The sequence below is a fragment of the Nannospalax galili genome, unplaced genomic scaffold (assembly GCF_000622305.1).
Source record: "Nannospalax galili isolate Female #2095 unplaced genomic scaffold, S.galili_v1.0 scaffold879, whole genome shotgun sequence".
Classification (NCBI taxonomy): domain Eukaryota; kingdom Metazoa; phylum Chordata; class Mammalia; order Rodentia; family Spalacidae; genus Nannospalax; species Nannospalax galili.
Window position 1 is genome coordinate 1867248 of NW_008346261.1, and position 19887 is coordinate 1887134.

The window sequence follows — 19887 nt, forward strand, 5'->3', positions numbered from 1 at the left end:
GGGAGAACCTTTTTAAAAAAAACCAAAAAAAAAAAAAAAAAAAGATATATAAAGTAATCCAACTTCTGAAAATTTAAGTGTAGCAAATGATACAGCTGTACAAGGTAAGATAGTGAGGGCTGCAGTTTTTTTAAATATTTTATTTATTTTGATTTTATAAGTGTTTTTGCCTACATACATATAAGGTCATCCTTGGCTACATAGTGAATTTGAGGCCAGTCTTGGATACATGAGCCCCTGTCTCCAAAAAAAACAGGGCTGGAAAGATGACTCGGAAAGGGAGTCCCACACCCTCTTCTGGCCTCTGAGAGCATTGCACATGTGACAGGTGCACATCATACATGCAAACAATACACTATACAATAAAAAGAAATAATTTTTAAAGCCGGGTGTGGTGGTGCACACCCTTAATTCCAGCACGCTGGAGGCAGAGGCAGGCAGGTCTCTGTGAGTTCGAGTCCAGCCTGGTCTATATAATGAGTTCCAGGCCAGCTAGGGTTACAGGGAGACCCAGTGTCAAAAAGACAAAAAGAAAAAAAAAAAAAACATAGCGATGGTTGGAGAGATGGGCAGGAGTCAAGAGTACTTACTGGGTTTGGTTCCCAGCACTTACATGTGGCTCACAACCACCTGTAACACCAATTCCAGGGGTTCTAATACCCTCTTTGGCTCTCTGAGCTCCTGCATGCACATGTTACATATAAACTCATGTAAGCACACCCATAATTTTTTTTTAATTTTGATGAAATGGACAAAAAAATCTGTTCACTAATTTTAGCTTTTTAATTATTTCTTAATATAGTTTATTTATTATTTTTATTTTATGTGTATGAGTGTATTACCTGCATTTATATGTCATGCAATCCCATGGAGGTCAGAAAAGGGCTTCAGATTCCCCCAGAACTGGAGTTAAGGATGGTTCATAGCCGACATGTGAGTGCTGGGAATCAAACCTGGATCCTCTGCAAAAGCAGTCAGTGCTCTTAATCACTGAGCCATCTCTCCAGCCTCTAGCTTTTTAATTATTATGCTGCAAAGATTACTTCTGTTTACTGGGCATGGCAGTGCATGTTTATTATTTGAGGATTATTTAGGATTATTTGAGCTGGGTATGGTGGTATATACCTTTAATCCAAGTACATGGGAAGCAGAGGCAGATGGATCTCTAAGAAATCAAGGCTAGCCCGTGTTTACATAGCACATTCCAGGCAAGCTGGAGAGACCCTGTCTCAAAAAGAATTTTTGTTTATATTTAACTTGGGCATGATGGCATACACATTTAATCCCAGCACTCAGAAGGCAGAGAGATCTCTATGAGTTAGTTCCAAGCCAGTCAGGGCTACATAGTGAGATTTTTTTTATGTTTATTTATTTATTTATTTATGTATGTATGTATGTATGTATGTATGTATGTATGTATGTATGTGTAACTGTTCATGTGAAGGTCAGAGGACAACTTGTGGGAGTTGTTTCTCTCCTTCTACCATATGGGTTCCAGGGAGGAGCTCAGGTGGTCAGGCTTGGAAGCATGCACTTTACCCACTTAGCCATCTTACTGGCTCTTGTTATAACATTCTCATTCATGTATGTAAGGTACTTTGATCATATGCATTTTTTTTTAACTCTAGAGGCATTTAAAGATCCAGCTCTCTATACTTCCTGGTTAGAGCCTGTTGATGCTTTCAGCGTGTGGAAAACCCAGCGAGCCTTTAACAAATATGAGAAGTGTGCGGCACTGGTCAGCAATAGCCAGTTCTTAGTAAAGCCACTTGATATGATTGTGGGCAAAGCATGGAACATGTTTGCTTCAAAGTAAGTAAACAAGTCTCCAAACCTTCCTAACCTTAGCCTATAAGACCGAGGTGAAGCATGGGGTGGGCTGTGGCGCTCCCCTGGCTGCCACTGTGTAGATGAGAAGCTGTGAATGTGTGACTTAAAGGCCTCCCCTCCTCTGTGCAGCAAGGATGTGATAAGATAGTCATGTAAAACACTAGCCTGCTACTTGGGAGTAAATGCTCAGTGTATACTATTACTAATAGATGTTGTTTACTAAATAAATAGCTTCTGAGCCAAATGAAATTAAAGTCAGAATTTTATAATAAGGCAGGGACAATGGATAGTTTTCCAAAAAGATCCTTGGGGCGAGGCCTGGATTCTATCCCCAGTACTGGAAAAAGAAAAAAAAAATGTGTTGGGAGTGAAGAGGCAGTTCTGCTCTTTCTCTGTAATATACATGGTGAGTCCAACTCCACTTGAGACTGAGAACTGTTTTAGGGGTCTTCTTAACCTCTCTCCATTGACAGTTATTTACTATCAAAGCAAAATTCCTCAAATGACTGAAGGTGGCTCTGCTTTGATGAGTTAGGATTCCCAAGGGCCCAGTTGTCCTACCCCAGTGTCACATAGTCCCCACTCTGTCCTGCCCCAGTGTCACATAGTCCCCACTCTTCCTCATCCTGTCCTGTCCTGTCCTGTCCTGGCTCCTTCTTTTCTCACCATTGTTATTATGCCAGTTTAATTCACATTTGCCCTTGATGCTCTTTGCGGGGCTGGATTTCTCCTGACTCAACATTAAGGTGGAGAGGGGTGGAAAGGACCACCCTAGCAGAACCACAACTGAAATGTCCTCCGAAAAGCGTGGGGCTTTGCATCCTGGAATCAGAGCAACGTGTTTCGAATTTCAAACCTTTCATGAAACTTCACAGATGGTTTTAGGGTTCACATGGCGCCCAGTCATCTCCTCTAGAGTGCTGGACAGGCAATGTGGACAGCCAAATCTGAGTGTGCTTCTTTCCCCTGTACCCATTCTGCTCACTCTCTTGGATTCAAAAAGCACAGAGAACTTGAGGATGGGCAGAAAGTTCACTAATCTTTGTAAGTGTAAGATTTCTAAGAGATTCTGTGATCTTTTAATGTTTATGAGCTAGAATAGGTCTATTTATTGTTTGATTTTAAGTTACTTATTTGCCTGAAATTGTGTTAATTTTACATCATCTGCTTTTTTCACTAGAGCTTACATTCATCAGTACACAAAATTTGGAATTGAGGAAGAAGACTTTTTGGACAGTTTTACATTGTTAGAACAAGTTGTTGCCAGTTACTGTAACGTTTGATTTTACACAAAGAGAAGAACATCTTATGACGTTTCTGGACTAAAATATTTTCACTCTTGAGCCATATTTGGTAGTAATCCCAGCATTCAGGAAATGGATGCAAGAAGATCAGGAGTTCAAGGTCATTCCTTTGCTACATAGAGAGTTCCAGGCTAACCTGGGCTACAAGAAACCCTATCTAAGAATAAATAAAATTAAAATAAATAAATACAAATACTTCCTCTAAAGTTTGGTCTGTTAAAGTAATAAGTGGAATGCTGGTTCCATTCTATATTCTATAGCCACAGAAATGGAGAAAACACTTAAAATGGAGAATAGCATGTTTCAAAAAAAAACAGTACATGGAGGTGGAACATGGCAGCACACACCTTTAATCCCAGGACTTGGGAGGCAGAAGCAGATGGAGCTCTGTGAGTTCAAGGCCAGCCTGGTCTACATAGTGAGTTCTAGGCCAGCTGGGGCTACAGGAGACTGTCTCAAAAAGACCAAAAAAAAAAAAAAGTACAGGGTATTTCATTTGTAAAAAGAACAAAGTGGTGCTTCAATAAAAAACTTCATTTTGGCTGGGCATGGTGGCGCACGCCTTTAATCTCAGCACTCGGGAGGCAGAGGCAGGTGGATCTCTGTGAGTTCAAGGCCATCCTGGTCTACATAGTGAGCTCCAGGCCAGCTGGGGATACAAGGAGACCCTGTCTCAAAAAGACCAAAAAAAAAGAAACTTCATTTTGTTGAGACAGGGTCCCAAACTGTTCGGCTCAAGAGATCCTCTGGCTACAGCCTCCAGAGTAAACTGTTATGCACCACTGAGCCCAATTTAAAAGAACTTTGCAAAAGCTGGATGTGGTGGCGCACGTCTTTAGTCCCAGCACTTGGGAGGCAGAGGCAGGCAGATCCTTGTGAGTTCAAGGCCAGCCTGGTCTACATAGTGAGTTCAGGTCAGCTGGGAATACAGGGAAACCCTGTCTCAAAAAGACAGAAAAAAAAAAAGACCAAAAAAAAAAAGAACTTTGGAAAAACTTTGCTGAGATATACTCTCTAAATCTTTCCTCTTTACTCTATAAAAGACTCACTAACCATGATCTAAACTTTCACAGCTCAATTGAAAGCTAAAAATAACCTTTGTATATGCATAATGTAGTTTTTTCTTTTAGATTTTTTTGCCTGTGCCTCCCAAGTGCTGGGATTAAAGGTGTGCACCACCACGCCTGGCTTTTAGATTTATTTATTTATTTTATATATCTGTATATCTATCTATATATCTATATCTATATAGATAGATATAGATAGATTTTGCGGGGGGGTCTCTTTGAAACAGCATCTCCCTGTAGTCCCAGCTGGCCTGGAACTCACTATGTAGACCAGGCTGACCTTGAACTCATAGAGATCTGCCTGTCTCTGTCTCCTGAGTGTATGAGTGTATTGCCTGCATGTAGATGAGTGCACCCATGTCGTGAAATGCTGCGGAGGTCAGAAGAGGGCTTCAGATTCCCCTGGAACTGGACCCAGACCACCTCAGTGACTGGTGACCACAGTGTTGTCGCACCTGAAGGAGGGCCTTTGTAGCTGCTAGCCCCACAGCCTGGACCGCTCAACACAGAACGGGGCATGGCTGCCTGCATCCCACCACTCAGGTTGGGGTCCTGTTCCCCCAGAGGTGTCGTTGTGGGAGGGGTCACCGTCCATCTCTCTTGGCTCGGATGGTATGTGTTTATGCTTTCCACGGTGTTTGTCATAACCCAAAACATGTTCTTTGTTTAGAGATTTGTTTTATTTTTTAATTACATGTGCGTGTGTACGTGCATGTGTGTGTTCATGTGGTGTATGTGTATGTGTGTGTGTGTGTGTGTGTGTGTGTGTGTGTGTGTGTGTGTGTGTGTGTAGGTACATGCACATGAGTGCAGGCTCATGTGGAGTCCAGAAGAGGGTGTCAGATCTCCTGGAGCTGAAGTTATAGGCAGTTGTAAACCACCTCACGTGGATGCTGGGAACTGTACTCAGGTCCTCTGCTATAGCATCAAGCACTCTTAAACACTGAAACATATATCCAGCCCCTGCGTGTGGTTTTTTGAGATAGGGTCTCACTCTGTAGCCCAGGATGTTTTGGAACTTGCTATGCTCCTCCTGCCTCAGCATCCCAAGTGCTGGGATTACAAGCATGAGCCATTGTGCCTAAATTCTCAAATTCGGAATTTTAAATATATTCACCTTTGAAAATGAATGCCTTGAACCACAAGAGGGCGATGTTGTCAAATGCTACAGTTTGCTCTACAGTAGGGTTAGATTTTTGTACTTTATGTAAAACTGAAAAGCCGGATACAGTGGTGTGCCTCTGTGCTTCTGGTACTGAGGAGGCTGAGACAGGCAGATCTGTTCAGTGAGGAATTCAGGATGAGCCTGGAGGAAAAAAGGTTCAGAAGCCATGGCAAATGGCTGTAATTTCAACCTTTGGGAGATGGAGACAGGCCACCAAGAGTTCAGTGACAGTCTTGATTACATACCAAATTCTGGGCCAGATAGGGCTCTATGCACTGCAAGACCTTGTCTCAAAAAACAAAACCAGAGGCCAATGAGGTGGCTGAGCAGATAAAGGCACTCACTGCCAAACTGATGACCTGGGTTCAATCCCTGGGCCCCCATGATGGAAGGAGAGAACCGACTCCTCTGACCACCTACCTATACGCTGTGGCACATGCATGCCTCACACAATAAATGTTTTAGTAAACAAGTAAATGTGTTGTTTGCTTTTCTTAAACTTTCTGGGAGTGAGTGAATTGGGTCAGATTTTGGTTTTGAACTGTAGAATATCAGCAGAAACCAATTTTATTCAGCTGTTGCTTTAAAAGTAGTTGTATGTGTGTAGCTGCTGTAGAAGACAATTACATGATTTGCAGAAAATTTTTTAAAGATTTGTTTTTACTTATGTGTATCTGTGTATCTATGAATGCCATGTGAATGCCATGTGTGCACAGAGGTCAGAAGATGGCATAGGATCCTCTGGAGCTGGAGTTATAGACAGTTGTGAGCTACCTGATGTGGGTGCTGGGAACTGATTCATATCCTCTGAAAGAGTAGCAAGTGCTCTTAACTGTTGAACCATCTCCAGACCTGCAGTAAAATTTAAAATTACATTTATTTGCGTCTGTTGGCGGGCGGGGGGGGGAGCGAGTGCCATGGTATGTATTTGGAGGTCAGAGGACAACTTGCAGGAATTAGTTCTCTCCTTCCACTCCATGTATCCTAAGGATCAAACTTGGGTCCATGAGGTTTGGTGGTAAGCATCTTTACCTGCTGACCCATCTTGTCAACCATGCTATAAAGTTTTTACTCACCCATAGTTTTTCTGAAATTGAGAAAATTATCACCAAGGCAATATAGCACTAGATGAAATTAACACAGAGAGATGTTGGTTTCACTCAGGAAAACAAATCACACACAAAAATAGGCATTAAGTTCTAGGGGAATCGCATTTGATAAAATACATCATGTGAAATGTATTAACAAGTGTAAAATGGGAAAAAAACAGGAACACTGGTCATTCCTGCCAGATCTGCTACTAGTGACTTATGTTCATATGGAAAAATGATATTCCCAGCTTCGCTGTTTCTCCCTTTTTCTTTCCATATGGAAATGATTACCTTTTTGCTGTTTTTCTTATCAACTGTTGCTATGGTTTAAAATACTGGACTATATCTTATTTCGAAGGAATGCAGAGTGGTCTGTTTGGCTGCTAGATGACACACCCATGAGCTGCATTTTGTTAGCCCAAGTGTACTGAAAAATAATTAGATCATAATTCTCACAAGACAAGGTTAATGTCATCAAAGTGGTCTGGATACAGTTTCCCTGACTAAACGAGTGTTAATGAAGACCATGGCTGGATGAGCTCACTAGGAGTGGGCTGACTCCTAGCCGGGGTCTTGCTAGAAGGAATGCATAAGGGAAGTCAGAAAGTGAAATCATGATATTTAAGACAGGATTCATGAGCCGGGTGAGGTGTCACATGGCTTTAATCCCAGGGCACACTCAGGAGGCAGAGGAAGGTCGATCTCTGCAAGTTCAAGGCCAACCTGGTCTACATATTGAGTTCCAAGGCCAGCCTAGTCTACATAGCAAGTTCAAGGCCAGCTGGGGTTACAGGGGGACCCTGTCTCAAAAAGACCAGAAAATAAAGACAGGGATTCAAGAGGTACAAATGGGGCAAAGGAGTTCTAATTTGTGATCCATGTAATCACTAGTGGGTGAATATTGGAATAACAATTTTATAATAATAACCTTTTTTGCTATTAACAGTTGCAATTTTAACTTAAAAAATTAACACAAGAAAGGATGGGGGAGGAGTCTGAATATGATCACAATACACTGTATGAAAGTCTCAACCAATAAAAATGCCTTTAAAAAATTAACACAAGAAAGCTGGGCATGGTGGTACACATCTTTGGGAGGCAGAGGTAGGTGGATCACTGTGAATTCCAGGCTAGCCTGGGCTACACAGTGAGACCCTGTCTCAAAAAAACAAAACAAAATAAAACAATGAAGACAGCAGGCTGGACGTGGTGGTGTATGCTTAGAGTTCAGCTACTGGGAAGACTGAGGCAGGAAGATCACTTGCACCCAGGATTGAGGTCAACCTGGGCAACATGTTAAGATTACCCTTGCCCTCCACTAAACAAAACAAAATAAACAATCTCAGAAGCAGAAGTCAAACCTTTGGAATACAGGATGACTTTGAAATTGGAATACACTTGTCATGGTGCACACCTTTACTCCCAGCACTTGGGAGGCAGAGGCAGGCAGACTCTGTGAGTTCAAGGCCAGCCTGGTTTACATAATGAGTTCCAGGCCAGCTGGGGGTACGGGGAGACCCTGTCTCAAAAAAACAAAGAAACAAACAAAGATAAAGCAGGCAGAAACAGAATCATAAGCTCCTGGATAGAGATTCAGAAACCTTAAAAATGTAATTTTGGCTGGGCGTGGTAGCACACACCTTTAATCCCAGCCCTCGGGAGGCAGTGGCAGGTGGATTTCTGTGAGTTCAAGGCCAGCCTGGTCTACATAGTGAGCTCCGGCTGGGGCTACAGGGAGACCCTGTCTGAAAAAGACCAAAAAAAAAAAAAAAAAGTAATTTTGAGCCGGGCATGGTGGCATACACACCTGTAATTCCAGCATTCAGGAGGCTGAGGCCAGGCTAGACTACATAGAGAGTTCCAGGCCAACCTGGGCTATAGCGTGAAACAATGTCTCAAAAACAAAGGTATTTCTTAGATTATTGTGAACTGGGATATTGCACTTTTAATCAAACTTGGCCAGATACTAAAGTCAGAGCAATGACACACTCTAAGGTAGTGGGTACAGTGGGAACACAAATCGCTTCTTTTTGGACCTTTTTACCCTTTTATTCCCTGCACTTGTCCTTTTCTCAAGAGCTTTTTACTCTAAACTGCAGAACCTGTTTCTTTCTGTGCATTCCATCCCACTTCTGGCTTTGGACTTACGCAGTTACATCCAGAGTCTTTCTCTTGGATTTCGCCCATCACAGTAGAACTTACTGCTGTCAATCAATTCATTCATTCAGCCATCTATTCCCTGCTAAGCAGGCATCAGACAAGATATTAAGGATGCTGGGATCAGTACTGCAGGTGGAAGGGAAGAGTTTATAATGTAGTGTTTCTTTGACTGTCTGAAGCCATAATTCTGGCTTTGTAATTATTGCTTATTCTCTCCCCTGTGTATATATTTTATGTTTCTTATGGGAAAGAATGTGGTTCCAGAAAGAACAACAGTGGGAAGCTCTGGCCTGGGCTCTAAGTGTTGCAATGTCTCTCCTGGCTGGGACTGCTCTGCAGCCTGCATACCAGTGATTCCTCTTCTGACCACTGTGTCTATCCTTGAATTCTCATACAACATTTTGTTTTCGTACATGCTCCATATGTCCTTACCCCTCTGCTCTCACCCCATGAGCCCACGTTTGGCAGTCAACCCTTTCTTGTTCTACTTCCAAATATGGCTTTATCTGCTAACTTGACATTTTTCGACAACTAACTAACTTAAAAGATATCTCATCTTCATAAGATTCTCCCCATGGCATATTAGAAACATGAGTTTAAAAAATCTGCCTTTATATTCTTAATAATTTCTTATCCTATACCCTGAAATGTCTGGTAGGACCCAAGGTCAGCTTATTAATAAACAGAATCCTGCCAAAGGTGGTGGTGCACACCTTTAATCCCAGCACTCGGGAGGCAGAGGCAGGCAGATCTTCATGAGTTCAAGGCCAGCCTGGTCTACATAGTAAGTTCCAGGCCAGCTGGGGCTGCTGGGAGACCCTGTCTCAAAAAGACCAAAAAAACAAAACAAGCAAAAAAAGCCCCTGGAACTGGAGTTACAGATGGCTGTGAGCCACCATGTGGGTGCTGGGAACTGAACTCAGGAACTCAGGACCTCTGCATGAACCATCTCTCCAGTCCATACATATAAATTTTTTTTTGGAGACAGGGTCTCCCTGTAGCCACAGTTGGCCTAGAACTCACTATGTACATCAGGCTGGCCTTGAACTCAGAGAGATCCACCTGTCTCTGCCTCACAAGTGCTGAGACTAAAGGTGTGCATCACCATACCTAGCTCAGTCCCTAGATTAAAAAAAAAAATTTATTCTTTTTATTTTATGTGTATGAACGTATTGTCTGCCTGGATGTAAGTACACCTATGTCATGCAATGCCTGCAAAGGTCAGAAGAGGGCGTTGGAGCCCCTGGAACTGGAGTTACAGATGGTTGTTAGCCACCATGTGGGTGCTGGGAAGCGAACCTGGGTCCTCTGGAAGAACAGTCAGTGCTGTTAACCACTGCCATCTCTCTGAGCCTCAAACCTCTAAATTTAAATTAGATATGTGAGACAGGGCTGTCCTAGATCTTTTAAGAGTAAAGTCCTGGGAATTGTAAAATAGTGTGAACAAAGCTTACTTATCCTTACTAGGTAAGAGGGCATGGGAAGATGAGTAAGAAACATGACATAAGGGAATTTCCTTTTGAAGGAAAAAAAAAGGCCTTTGCTTAGGCTAAACTCATGAGATCAGTATGCAAGAGGCAGGATGTGAGCTGAATTCAACAAACATACACCACACACCTGCAAAGAAAGATACTGTACTAAGAGGATGATACAAAATGAGTCCAACTTGGCCAACTTCTGGAAGAAGTTCACTGCTTAGTATATTTTGTGGTGCCAAGAATATGCCTGGCTTACCCTAGACTCTGCCATGTTTGAAGAAATGGACAGCTGTCCCATGACAGGGACATAGTGAGCCTTTACAGCTCTTATTAGCAATGGGTTGCACCACCATTCAAAGAATAGAAGGAGCCAAAAATACAAATATAATTTTATTATTTTTTTTTAATATTTTATTTTCATTTTATGTGTTTGAATGTTATGCCTGCATGTAGGTAAGTGTACCCATGTTGTGCAATGCCCGTGGAGGTCAGAAGAGGCTGTTGGATCCCCTGGAACTGGAGTTACGGACAGTTGTTAGCTGCCATGTGGGTGCTGGGATTCGAACCCGGGTCTTCAGCAAGAACAGTCAGTGTTCTTAACCACTGAGCCATCTCTCCTAGCATGCAGGAATCCCTGGATTCAATCCCCAGCACTGCACAAACTAGACAAGACAGTGCACACTTGCAGTCCCCAGTGGTTCTGTTGGTAAAGTGCATGCCATGCAAGCATTCAGACCTGAGTTCAGTCCCCAGAAGTCACAACTGGATGGTGGCCAGACACGATGGTGCATGCCTTTAATCCCAGCCCTCAGGAGGTAGAAGCATGCAAAGCTCTGAGGTTGAGGCCAGCCTGGTCTACATGAGTTCCAGGCTAGTCAAGACTACATAGATAGTTCTAAAATAATTAAAAATCTGGATGTGATTGGGCATGGTGGCACATGCTGGGGAGGTAGAGGCAGGTGGACCTCTGTGAGTTCAGGGCCAGCCTGATCTCACATAGTGAGACTGTCTCAAACAGACAAAAAAAATTGAAGAGTAGGAGAAGATGACTCAGTGGGTAAAGGCCCTTGCCAACAAGCCTGAGTACCTGAATTTGATCCCCAGGATCCACATGGTTGAAGGAAGGAACCAACTTCCACAAAATGTCCTCTGTGGAGACACACCTCCACAGAGGTAAATACATACCAATTGAGCTACATCCCCCTCAACTCCCATCACACCTTTTAAAAAATGAGATGTTGCCGGGCATGGTGGCACATGCCTTTAGTCCCAGCACTTGGGAGGCAGAGGCAGGTGGATCTCTGTGAGTTCAAGGCCAGCCTGGTCTACATAGTGAGTTCCAGGACAGCTGGGGCTACAGGGAGACCCTGTCTCAAAAAGATCAAAAAAAAAAAAGAGATGTTTTGCTATATTTCCCAGGCTGGCCCTGAACTCTTGGCTCAAGAGATTTTTCTGTCTCAGCTTCCCAAGTAGCTGGGCTTTCAGGTATACAACACTGTGCCTAATGAAAATAATTTATTAAAGGATGTTAACACCCACGTGGAAACAGTTTGAAGAATGGGGACAGAAGTCTAATGAGTCATAATACTGTAACAATGGGTGGAAAGAGTTAAGAAACATCTTTGTTCTGTAAACTGTCACATGATGCGGCGTAGGAACGACTGGATGTTTCAGGGTCATGGAGAAACTAGAGTAATTTGGGGTTTTATTGTGAACAACTGCGGGGAAAATTAGTAAATATAAAAACACAAATTTTTTTTTTAAAGTTTAGGAGTTTTAAATTAAGAACACTTCTATCTGAAAGAACCTTTTACTTCCTTCTACAGAGACCAGGAATTTTTGATAGGGTCTATCCCAAGCTGGTCCCTAACTTGCTAGGTAGCTGAGGATGACTTTTAACTTCCTTTTAATTATTTTTTATTTAAAAAAAAATTTTATGTGTATGAGTGTATTCCTTGCATGTAGGTAGGTGTACCTGTGTCATGCAATGCCTGTGGAGGCCAGAAAAGGGAGATGGATTCCCTGGAACTGGAGTTATGGACGACTGTTGGCTGCCATGTGGGTGGAGGGAATGGGACCTGGGTCCTCTGCAAGAGCAGTCAGTGTTTCTAACTGCTGACATCTCTCCAGCAACACCTTTTTATTTTTCTGTGAGGTGTGTGTGTGTATGTATGTATGTGCTTTATGCTATGTGTGCGCAGGTGCAGAAGAGGGCATGAGATTCTCTGGAGCTGGGATTACAAGCAGGTGTGAGACACCCAAACTTGGGACTTTTGTAAGAGCAGAAGTGCTCTGAACCTCTGAACCATCTCTCCAGCCTTCTACCTTGAACTTCTGATTTTCCACGTCCACCTCCCAAGTGCTGGGATTACAGGCATGCATTATCATGACTGGAGCTGGAACCCAGGACTTCAAACATGGAGCAAGCAGTCTACCAAAGGAGCCACACCCACAGCTCTCTATGAATTATTTTGAGGAAATGTAGAGCATCTGAAAATGTTAAATTCTTCTGAAAGGACTTCTATGCAGCACCCCCTTTCTGAAAACCTACAGAGCATTATTCACATTTCCACTGGATAGGCATCTAATTATGCAGGATTCCACAAGAACCCCAGAATAGCGACACCCCAATATTTGTGGTCTTTTAAAACTAGGCAGCCACCTGCGAGTAGAATTCGTTTCTATCCCTGTTCTCCACCACAGGATCACGAGTTAAGCCTCTTTTGCTGAACCCTGTGCTCCTGCAGAGTGGTGTAATTGTGGTCATATGTTGTTTATTGTGAGTGCCTACCCAGGCAACCTCAATACACAATATCTCATTTACCAAAGCACGTAAACAACCTCAGCACCAAGGGAGCCAAATGGAAAGCCGCCTTGACCCCCACACTCCAGAAGGTGCAACAGAGCCAGGATGCTGCTTTTGGTTTGGCAGAGGCCGCTGGGAAGTGACCTTGCTGTCGCAGACACACCCACACAATCTGGCTCTATGTGGCTGCTGCTGCTGTTGAGACTAGCACTGCTCCAACCATCCAGGAGAAACACAGGAACTCACAGTGCCCAGCTTTTCTCCTTATATAGACAGCGTCTATCCAGGAATCACCATCCTCCCGGTCTCACGGGGAGGAGCCCCTGGCCAAGCCAGCAGGACACAACTGGGGAGGAATTTGTAGTTTCCTGTGACTCTGAGGTCCAGTTCCATTTCCATCTCTTCAGCAGACATGTCACCCAAATGAAGGCTGATGATCGTTTATGGGAAAGTTCAGAGGACACATTACTGAGCACTCTGAAGCCATCCAGGGTACTTACTGTAGCACCTGGTCTACAGATAACACATTCACCGGAGTTAGAAACTGGCTAGACTCTTCCTCAAACTTGCTCCTCCTTTAACAAAATTCCACCTGCAGTCTAGGTTCACTTTGTTACTGTGTGTGGTACATGTGTGTTTCTATGTGGAGGCCAGAGGCTGACATCAAACGTCTTCCTCTAGCGCTGCCGCCTTTTTTTTTTTTTGTCTTTTTGAGACAGGGTCTCCCAGTAGCCCCAGCTGGCCTGGAACTATGTAGACCAGGCTGGCCTTGAACTCACAGAGATCCGCCTGCCTCTGCCTCCCTAGTGCTGGGATTAAAGGCGTGAGCCACCACACCCAGCTCTAAACAGATGTTTAAAAAAAAAATTTTTTTTTCTGAGACAGGTCTCCTGTAGCCCCAGCTGTCCTGAAACTTGTGATTCAGACCATGCTGGCCTCGTTCCCACAGAGATCCACCTGCCTTGCCTCCTGAGTGCTGGGATTAAAGGTGTGTGCCACAATACCTGGCCTATTTATTTTTTATGTGTATTGTATGAGTGTTCTGCCCACACATCTGTTAGGTGCACTGGTGCATGCAGTTTTGAGGTCAGAGAAGGGCATTGTATCCTCTGGAATTGGAGTTACAGTTGCTGGCTACTATGTGGGTGCTGGGAACTAAACCCAGGTCCTCTGGAAGAACAGCCAGTGCTCTTAATTCCTGGGCCATCTCTCCAGCCTCAAGTACTTTTTTTCTGGTGGCACTAGGGACTGAATCTACAGCTTTGGGCATGCTAGGCAAGTACTCTACCAGTGAACTCTATCACCAGCCCTAAGTACTTTAGAGGAAAAAAACAGGGACTCCCCAAAGAATAGAGGGCTTGGGGAGAAAGATGGACCTTAGTTGGCTCATGCACTGATCTCCCCTTGTCTACCCAACCTACATAGAGCTTCTCTATTGTTCTTTTAAGGCTGTCTCATCCAGCCCAGGCTGCCTGGAGCTGGCTCACTATGCAGCTGAGACTGGCCTTCAACTCCTGATCCTGCTGCTGCTACCTCCCAAGTGCTGGGATTACAGGCCTGTACCAGCACACTGTTTCTCCTGTTCTCTCCTGGCATCTCTTTCCACATTTGTTTTTTTTCTGATTAGCATACCTATCCCCTTCCTATAGCTACCTGGCAATTCAAATGACAGTCTCCTCAGGAAATATCTTTTAGTTCTCCCTGTTAAGTTCGTGGCAGGCTCCTAAAATGGAAGCACAGCTCCCAACATGCTAAAATGGTGGGTTGGGCTTAGCCCCAGGTAAATCCCTCTGCTTAACAGGAGACCAACCAATCCCAAGCTAAACTGCTCAGCCTACATCATGGAAAGTTACCCAAGCACCTAACTGCCTATAAAAGACGTCTGACCTCCCCTGCTCCCTGAGAGGCAGTCCAGTGATCTGTTTGCTCTCAAATATGCTGTCCCCGATGGAGTTGTCTTGGTCGGAGGTCGTCGCCACATTCTCACTCCTTAGTCAGAAATTTTCTTCCTCTTTTTTAAAAAAAAATTATTATTTTTATTTTATGTGTATTGTCTGCGTGTAGCTAAGTGCACCCATGTCATGCAATGCCCTCAGAGGTCAGAAGAGGCTGTCGGATCCCCTGGGACTGGAGTTACGGATAGTTGTTAGCTGCCATGTGGGTGCTGGGATTTGAACCCGGATCTTCAGCAAGAACAACCAATGTTCTTAACCGCTGAGCCATTTCTCCAGCCCCTACCTCCTCTCTTTGGGCCTAAACTTTAGATCCTCTTGCCTCAGCTTCCCAAGTGCTGGGATTAAGGGTGAGTACCACCACATTCAGCTAATTTTTTTTTTTTTTAAATGTGTCTAATGCCATTCTCGGCATTCATGATTGCAGAGTTGTTAGGAAGATAAAAATAACTCAGGATGTGAAAGTACTCCGGAAAAAAAAAAAACACCAGGCACACCTTTAATTCCAGCATTCAGGAGGCAGAGGCAGGAGGATTTCTGTGAATTCAAGGATACCCTGGTCTACACAGCAAGTTCCAGGTCAGTTAGAGCTACATGAGACACTGTCTAAAAGAAGGGAAAAAGGCCTGTAGAGCTAGAAACTGCGTAGAAATCACGTCAGCAGCACTCTGGGAGGAAGAAAACCAGCTTTTCCAACCCTGACACAGGAAAGCACAAGGTTGCCCAACTTCTTAGGTTGTGGCCTGGATTTTCTGCTGTCTTCCTTTTTCCATTCTACTTTGTGATCACAAGATGAAGTCAATATGCTGAAACTTGAACTTTGACGCTGATTTCCGTGTAACAGAGGTTAAGAGCTGAGGCCTACATGGGTCTATTTCCTTGTCCATGCCCTTGCCACCCCCACACTGCTGAACCATCCTGTCTTAATGGGGTTTCTGGAAGGATTAAATGATTAAGTATAATACACATGAACTGGTATGGTACAAAGCAGGCAATCGTTCTCAAGGTTATAGTAATTCACTGTGCTTCCTGGTACAGAGCCTATCAGACGTTCCTGTGAGCTAATCATGATGCTGAATGTAAGTGTGGCTGTGTACAAACAAAATGCCAAGGTGACACAGGAGTGGGAAGAGACTGGTGCAATGGGCAGAAGGCAAAGAGGCGACTGAGTGTGGCCAAACTGTGTGGGGTCAGCCATGTGGGGTCTGGCCGCTGCTGTGGAGTTCAGCAGTCCTCAGGAATCTACAAGTGACTGAGGCCCTGACAGATTAAAGGCAGGGGTGGGGGCGGAGCTCAGGGCAAGCACCCATCCAGCAAGCAGGAGGCCCAGGTGGACGGGAGGCCTGCTGGGAAGGGCCTTCTCTCCTTATTCTTAGCTTGCATTTTTCAAACAAAAGTGGTTGCGTTGAGCAAAACACCATTCCCTGGGGATGCAGCATAGCCAGGCTCAGCACTACAGCCAAGAGGAGCGAACCTGAGCTCCTGTTTTCAACACATGGTGAGGAGTCAGAGGAAGGCAGTAGTGATGCAGTAGTGATCTAACCTCCAGGGAAAGGCACACGACCATTCCTCTTCTCAAGTCCGTAACTCCCCCCAAACCTTTTTTTTCCTCATTGGAAACAGACTGGAACACAGTTAAGCAATATTGTCCAGTGGGTCAGTCCAAAGCAGCCCAGAGCAAAAAACTATTTTCTGTCCTGCAAAGGGTCAGATGGCAATAGGGGAATGCCACATTTGGGGCAGGGGAGAGAAGTAGCTACATAAGCTTCCTTGAATGAACAAGAGGATGCCGGGAACACCCTAAGGACTGTGACTGACAGTTTACGCAGTGGTTCAGGGGTCCCAGGAGCCCTTTCCTTAAGAATTCTGTGATGTGCCAGGCATGGTGGTGGTGCATGCCTTTAATTCCAGTACTCTGAAGGCAGAAGCAGGCAGGTCTCTGTGTTTGAGGCCAGCCTGGTCTACAGAGTAAGTTCCAAGCCGTGCTGAAGCTACAGGGAGACCCTGTCTCAAAAAAAAAATACTGGACTGTGGTTTCCTATGTAAACAATGACTAAATTAAATAAAGTGTAGAAATGGTGCTGGAGCGCAGCCAATCACTTCCTGCCTGATCTTTGAGTCATCTGGAAATGGTTAACAAACAGGTTGGACACCTGGTTCCAACCGAAAGAAGGGGATTTCCACGTAAACTCTGCATTGTAAAGTCCTCTTCCTTCCCAGAGCAATACAGATCAGGACTGAGGCCCACCCTTAACACTCCAAATTCCTAAACCCTATTCCCTGCTAAGTTAGAGTAGGAAGTGCTGCTGACACAGAGATACAGGGAACCATGCAACTTTGTGCTTGTGAAAAGCCTTTACTTTGACAGGAAGAGATGTCCAGTGTTCCAAAAGCCACAGGACTGTGAATCTGGCTGACAAACCTCAAAAGCTGCATTTCAGCTCTGTTCCCACAGCCAACCAGCCCCTTGCAACTGACTCAAGCTCTGGGCAAGGGTTTGGGTCAGTCTTGAGAGAATTAGAATCCCAGATCTGAAATGAATCCAGGATGTTTGGGTGGAGAGCAGGGACCATCTGAAACAATTCCCACCCACCTTTTAATTTAGTATTAACACCCACACCGCAAACTGCAAGGCCAGTGGGTCAAAGAGTAGGAACAGTTGGCTCCTACCTATCCCAGCACCACACAATTCAAAAGGTATGGAGTAAGCAGCTGTGGGTTACAGCTCTTTGTAAGATCCCTTCTCAGTTAAATATGCAAATACATACAGGTTATTTGCTGCAATTCAAGGCCTCCCTTCCAGCTTCCAAAGCAAACACATTACCTCAGGTGAACTCTAGGCCCTGTAGGGGAGGAACAGGAACAAGCCCCGACTACCAGACACAAATGACTCCAACTGCTTGGAGAATGTGGAGTACGCTATGGTCCTTCTTTTCTTGTGTAAGGGCACGGAACTTTTCAGATGCAGTGGTTTCCTGTGGTGCCGCATTTGCCATTTTTTGGTGAGAAACCGGGTTAGTGCAAGCGATGAACCACTTGTAAAAATTGTACTTGTAGGCCGGGCGTGGTGGTGCACGCCTTAAAAAAACTGCACTTGCCTGGTAGTGCACACCTTTTTTTTTTTGGTCTTTTTGAGGCAGGGTCTCCCTGTAGCCCCAGCTGGCCTGGAACTTGCTATGTAGACCAGGTTTGCCTCTGCCTCCAGAGTGCTAGGATTAAAAGCATGTACAGCCCAGCAAGTGCTGATTGTGATAAGTACTAACACCCTTTATAATGAAAATAAATTAGTAAATGTCAATAATTTAAGGTGGTAGAGTTAAAAATAATTTTAACTTTCATTCTACATTTTGGGTATTATTTGTGCTTTGTACATTATCTGAAGAGGGATTCTGTAGGGCTTAATTTTAATTTAATAAGGTTTGAGTTTCATAATCAAGTCACTAATTCAGTAATTTCAGCTTTTATGAATTTGTTCAAGACAGATCTTGATGTATATATAAAATCCACGCTGGTCTCAAACTCAAGAATGTACTGCCTCAGACTCTCTGGTGCTGGGATCACAGGCTTGTGCCACCAAGTCTGATTATTAATCTGGCTTTTAAAACAACTTTTGGGGTTCGGTGAGAAGACTGTGTTAGAGGCATCTGCCACCAAGGCTGACCATTAGAGTTTGATCTGTGAGAGATCCAACTCTGACTTCCACATACACAATAAATAAAATGTAGTTAAAAAAAAACAAACCCCAACCTCAAAACCTTTCTGGCTGGGATACAGTTTAGCAGTATGCCATCTACTTAGCATACTAGAGGCCCTGGGTTCAATCCCTAGCCCTGGAAACAAGCACACACAAAAACTCTGGAAAACGTAACAACAAAATATACCCCTCATAATAAAATTCAGAACACCCAGTAAAATGTTCTTTTTTCACTTACTCTAGAGAACACTTAAAAATGGGGGAGTAGCTCCCTGGTAGTGTGTACTTAGTAATGCTCTTAACTCAGAACACTTGAAAACAAATTTCTGGAGGAGCGAATACATTATAAAATTCTTGTATGTGTATCAGATACTCAGTCTTTCACGAAAACTGGAGATAAGGTGCCTCATTAGTACTGCAGGAACAACCTGTCAGTCTCAAAAAAACTGGAGACATATGAACACTTCAGTGCAAGACTTTGCAGGAAGGCAACTTATTTAGCTTAGTGCAGTATCTGTTCAGTGAGTGACAGTTGAATGACTAAGGAAAACAGGAGTCTCATGCTGTCCTTAAGCTGGGGACACAGGCTGAGACTACAGGAACATTCACTACAGGATATACGTCAATAACTAGTATACTATTAGGGACTTCATTTCCAGCTCTAACTTGTTCTAGACTGTCAGGAGGATGGGAACAGGTGATCACTGTGCAAATAAAGGAAAATACCCCTTTCTCTGGAGTCTTGTATGCTGGATCATGCATCTATACTCAGTGACTACAGAAACCTAGGGAACCAATTCTCAGGGCAGTGCTTCTGTGTAACTGCTGGTGCATTCTACTCAACAGCCACTTAGCTGGGAAGTGTTAAGGCACAAAAGGAGACAACTAGAGATGGAGCCGGAATTTCCAAGCCATCTAAATTTTCAGGATATCAAACCATCTACTTGCAAGTCTTCTGGGCTGGAATTAAGTAGGTTTATTTTTGGAATCGTGCCCAAATTTTGTCCTAAAAATGAAAATAAATAATACAATTCATACTTAATTTCCTCTTTCTTCAAGTAAAGCAAAATAAAATGTAGGTGAAGGAAGAGGATGAAACACAACTGGAAATTAGCATAGAAACTCTGATATTGGCTAGCTTAAGAATTTAAAAATTATGTTGGTCTAAGCCTGGTGTGGTAGTGCTTGTCTTTAACCACAGCACTTGGGAGGCAGAAGTAGGTGTATCTCTGTAAGTTCCAGGCTAGTCAGGGCTACACAGTGAAACCTTGTCTCAAATAAAATTAAAAAAATTATGTTGGTTAATTTTGGTACTGCTTTTCAAGTTGGGTCAAGTAATA

General features: G+C 43.8%; 1 protein-coding gene across 2 annotated transcripts in view; it reads left to right on the forward strand.

The window, feature by feature from the left end:
- Tubd1 (tubulin delta 1) overlaps window positions 1-3307 on the forward strand; it is a 52666-nt gene extending 49359 nt beyond the window's left edge. Inside the window, exons 10-11 of one of the 2 annotated variants that reach the window (XM_029568119.1) lie at window positions 1629-1812; window positions 3011-3166. In XM_029568119.1, coding sequence (XP_029423979.1) covers window positions 1629-1812; window positions 3011-3113 — 287 coding nt within the window. In that variant the 3' untranslated portion in view covers window positions 3114-3166. Of the gene's footprint in view, window positions 1-1628; window positions 1813-3010 lie in introns of both variants that reach the window. The other variant, XM_008842661.3, reaches the window with a different exon arrangement.
- The last annotated feature ends 16580 nt before the right edge of the window (window positions 3308-19887 follow it).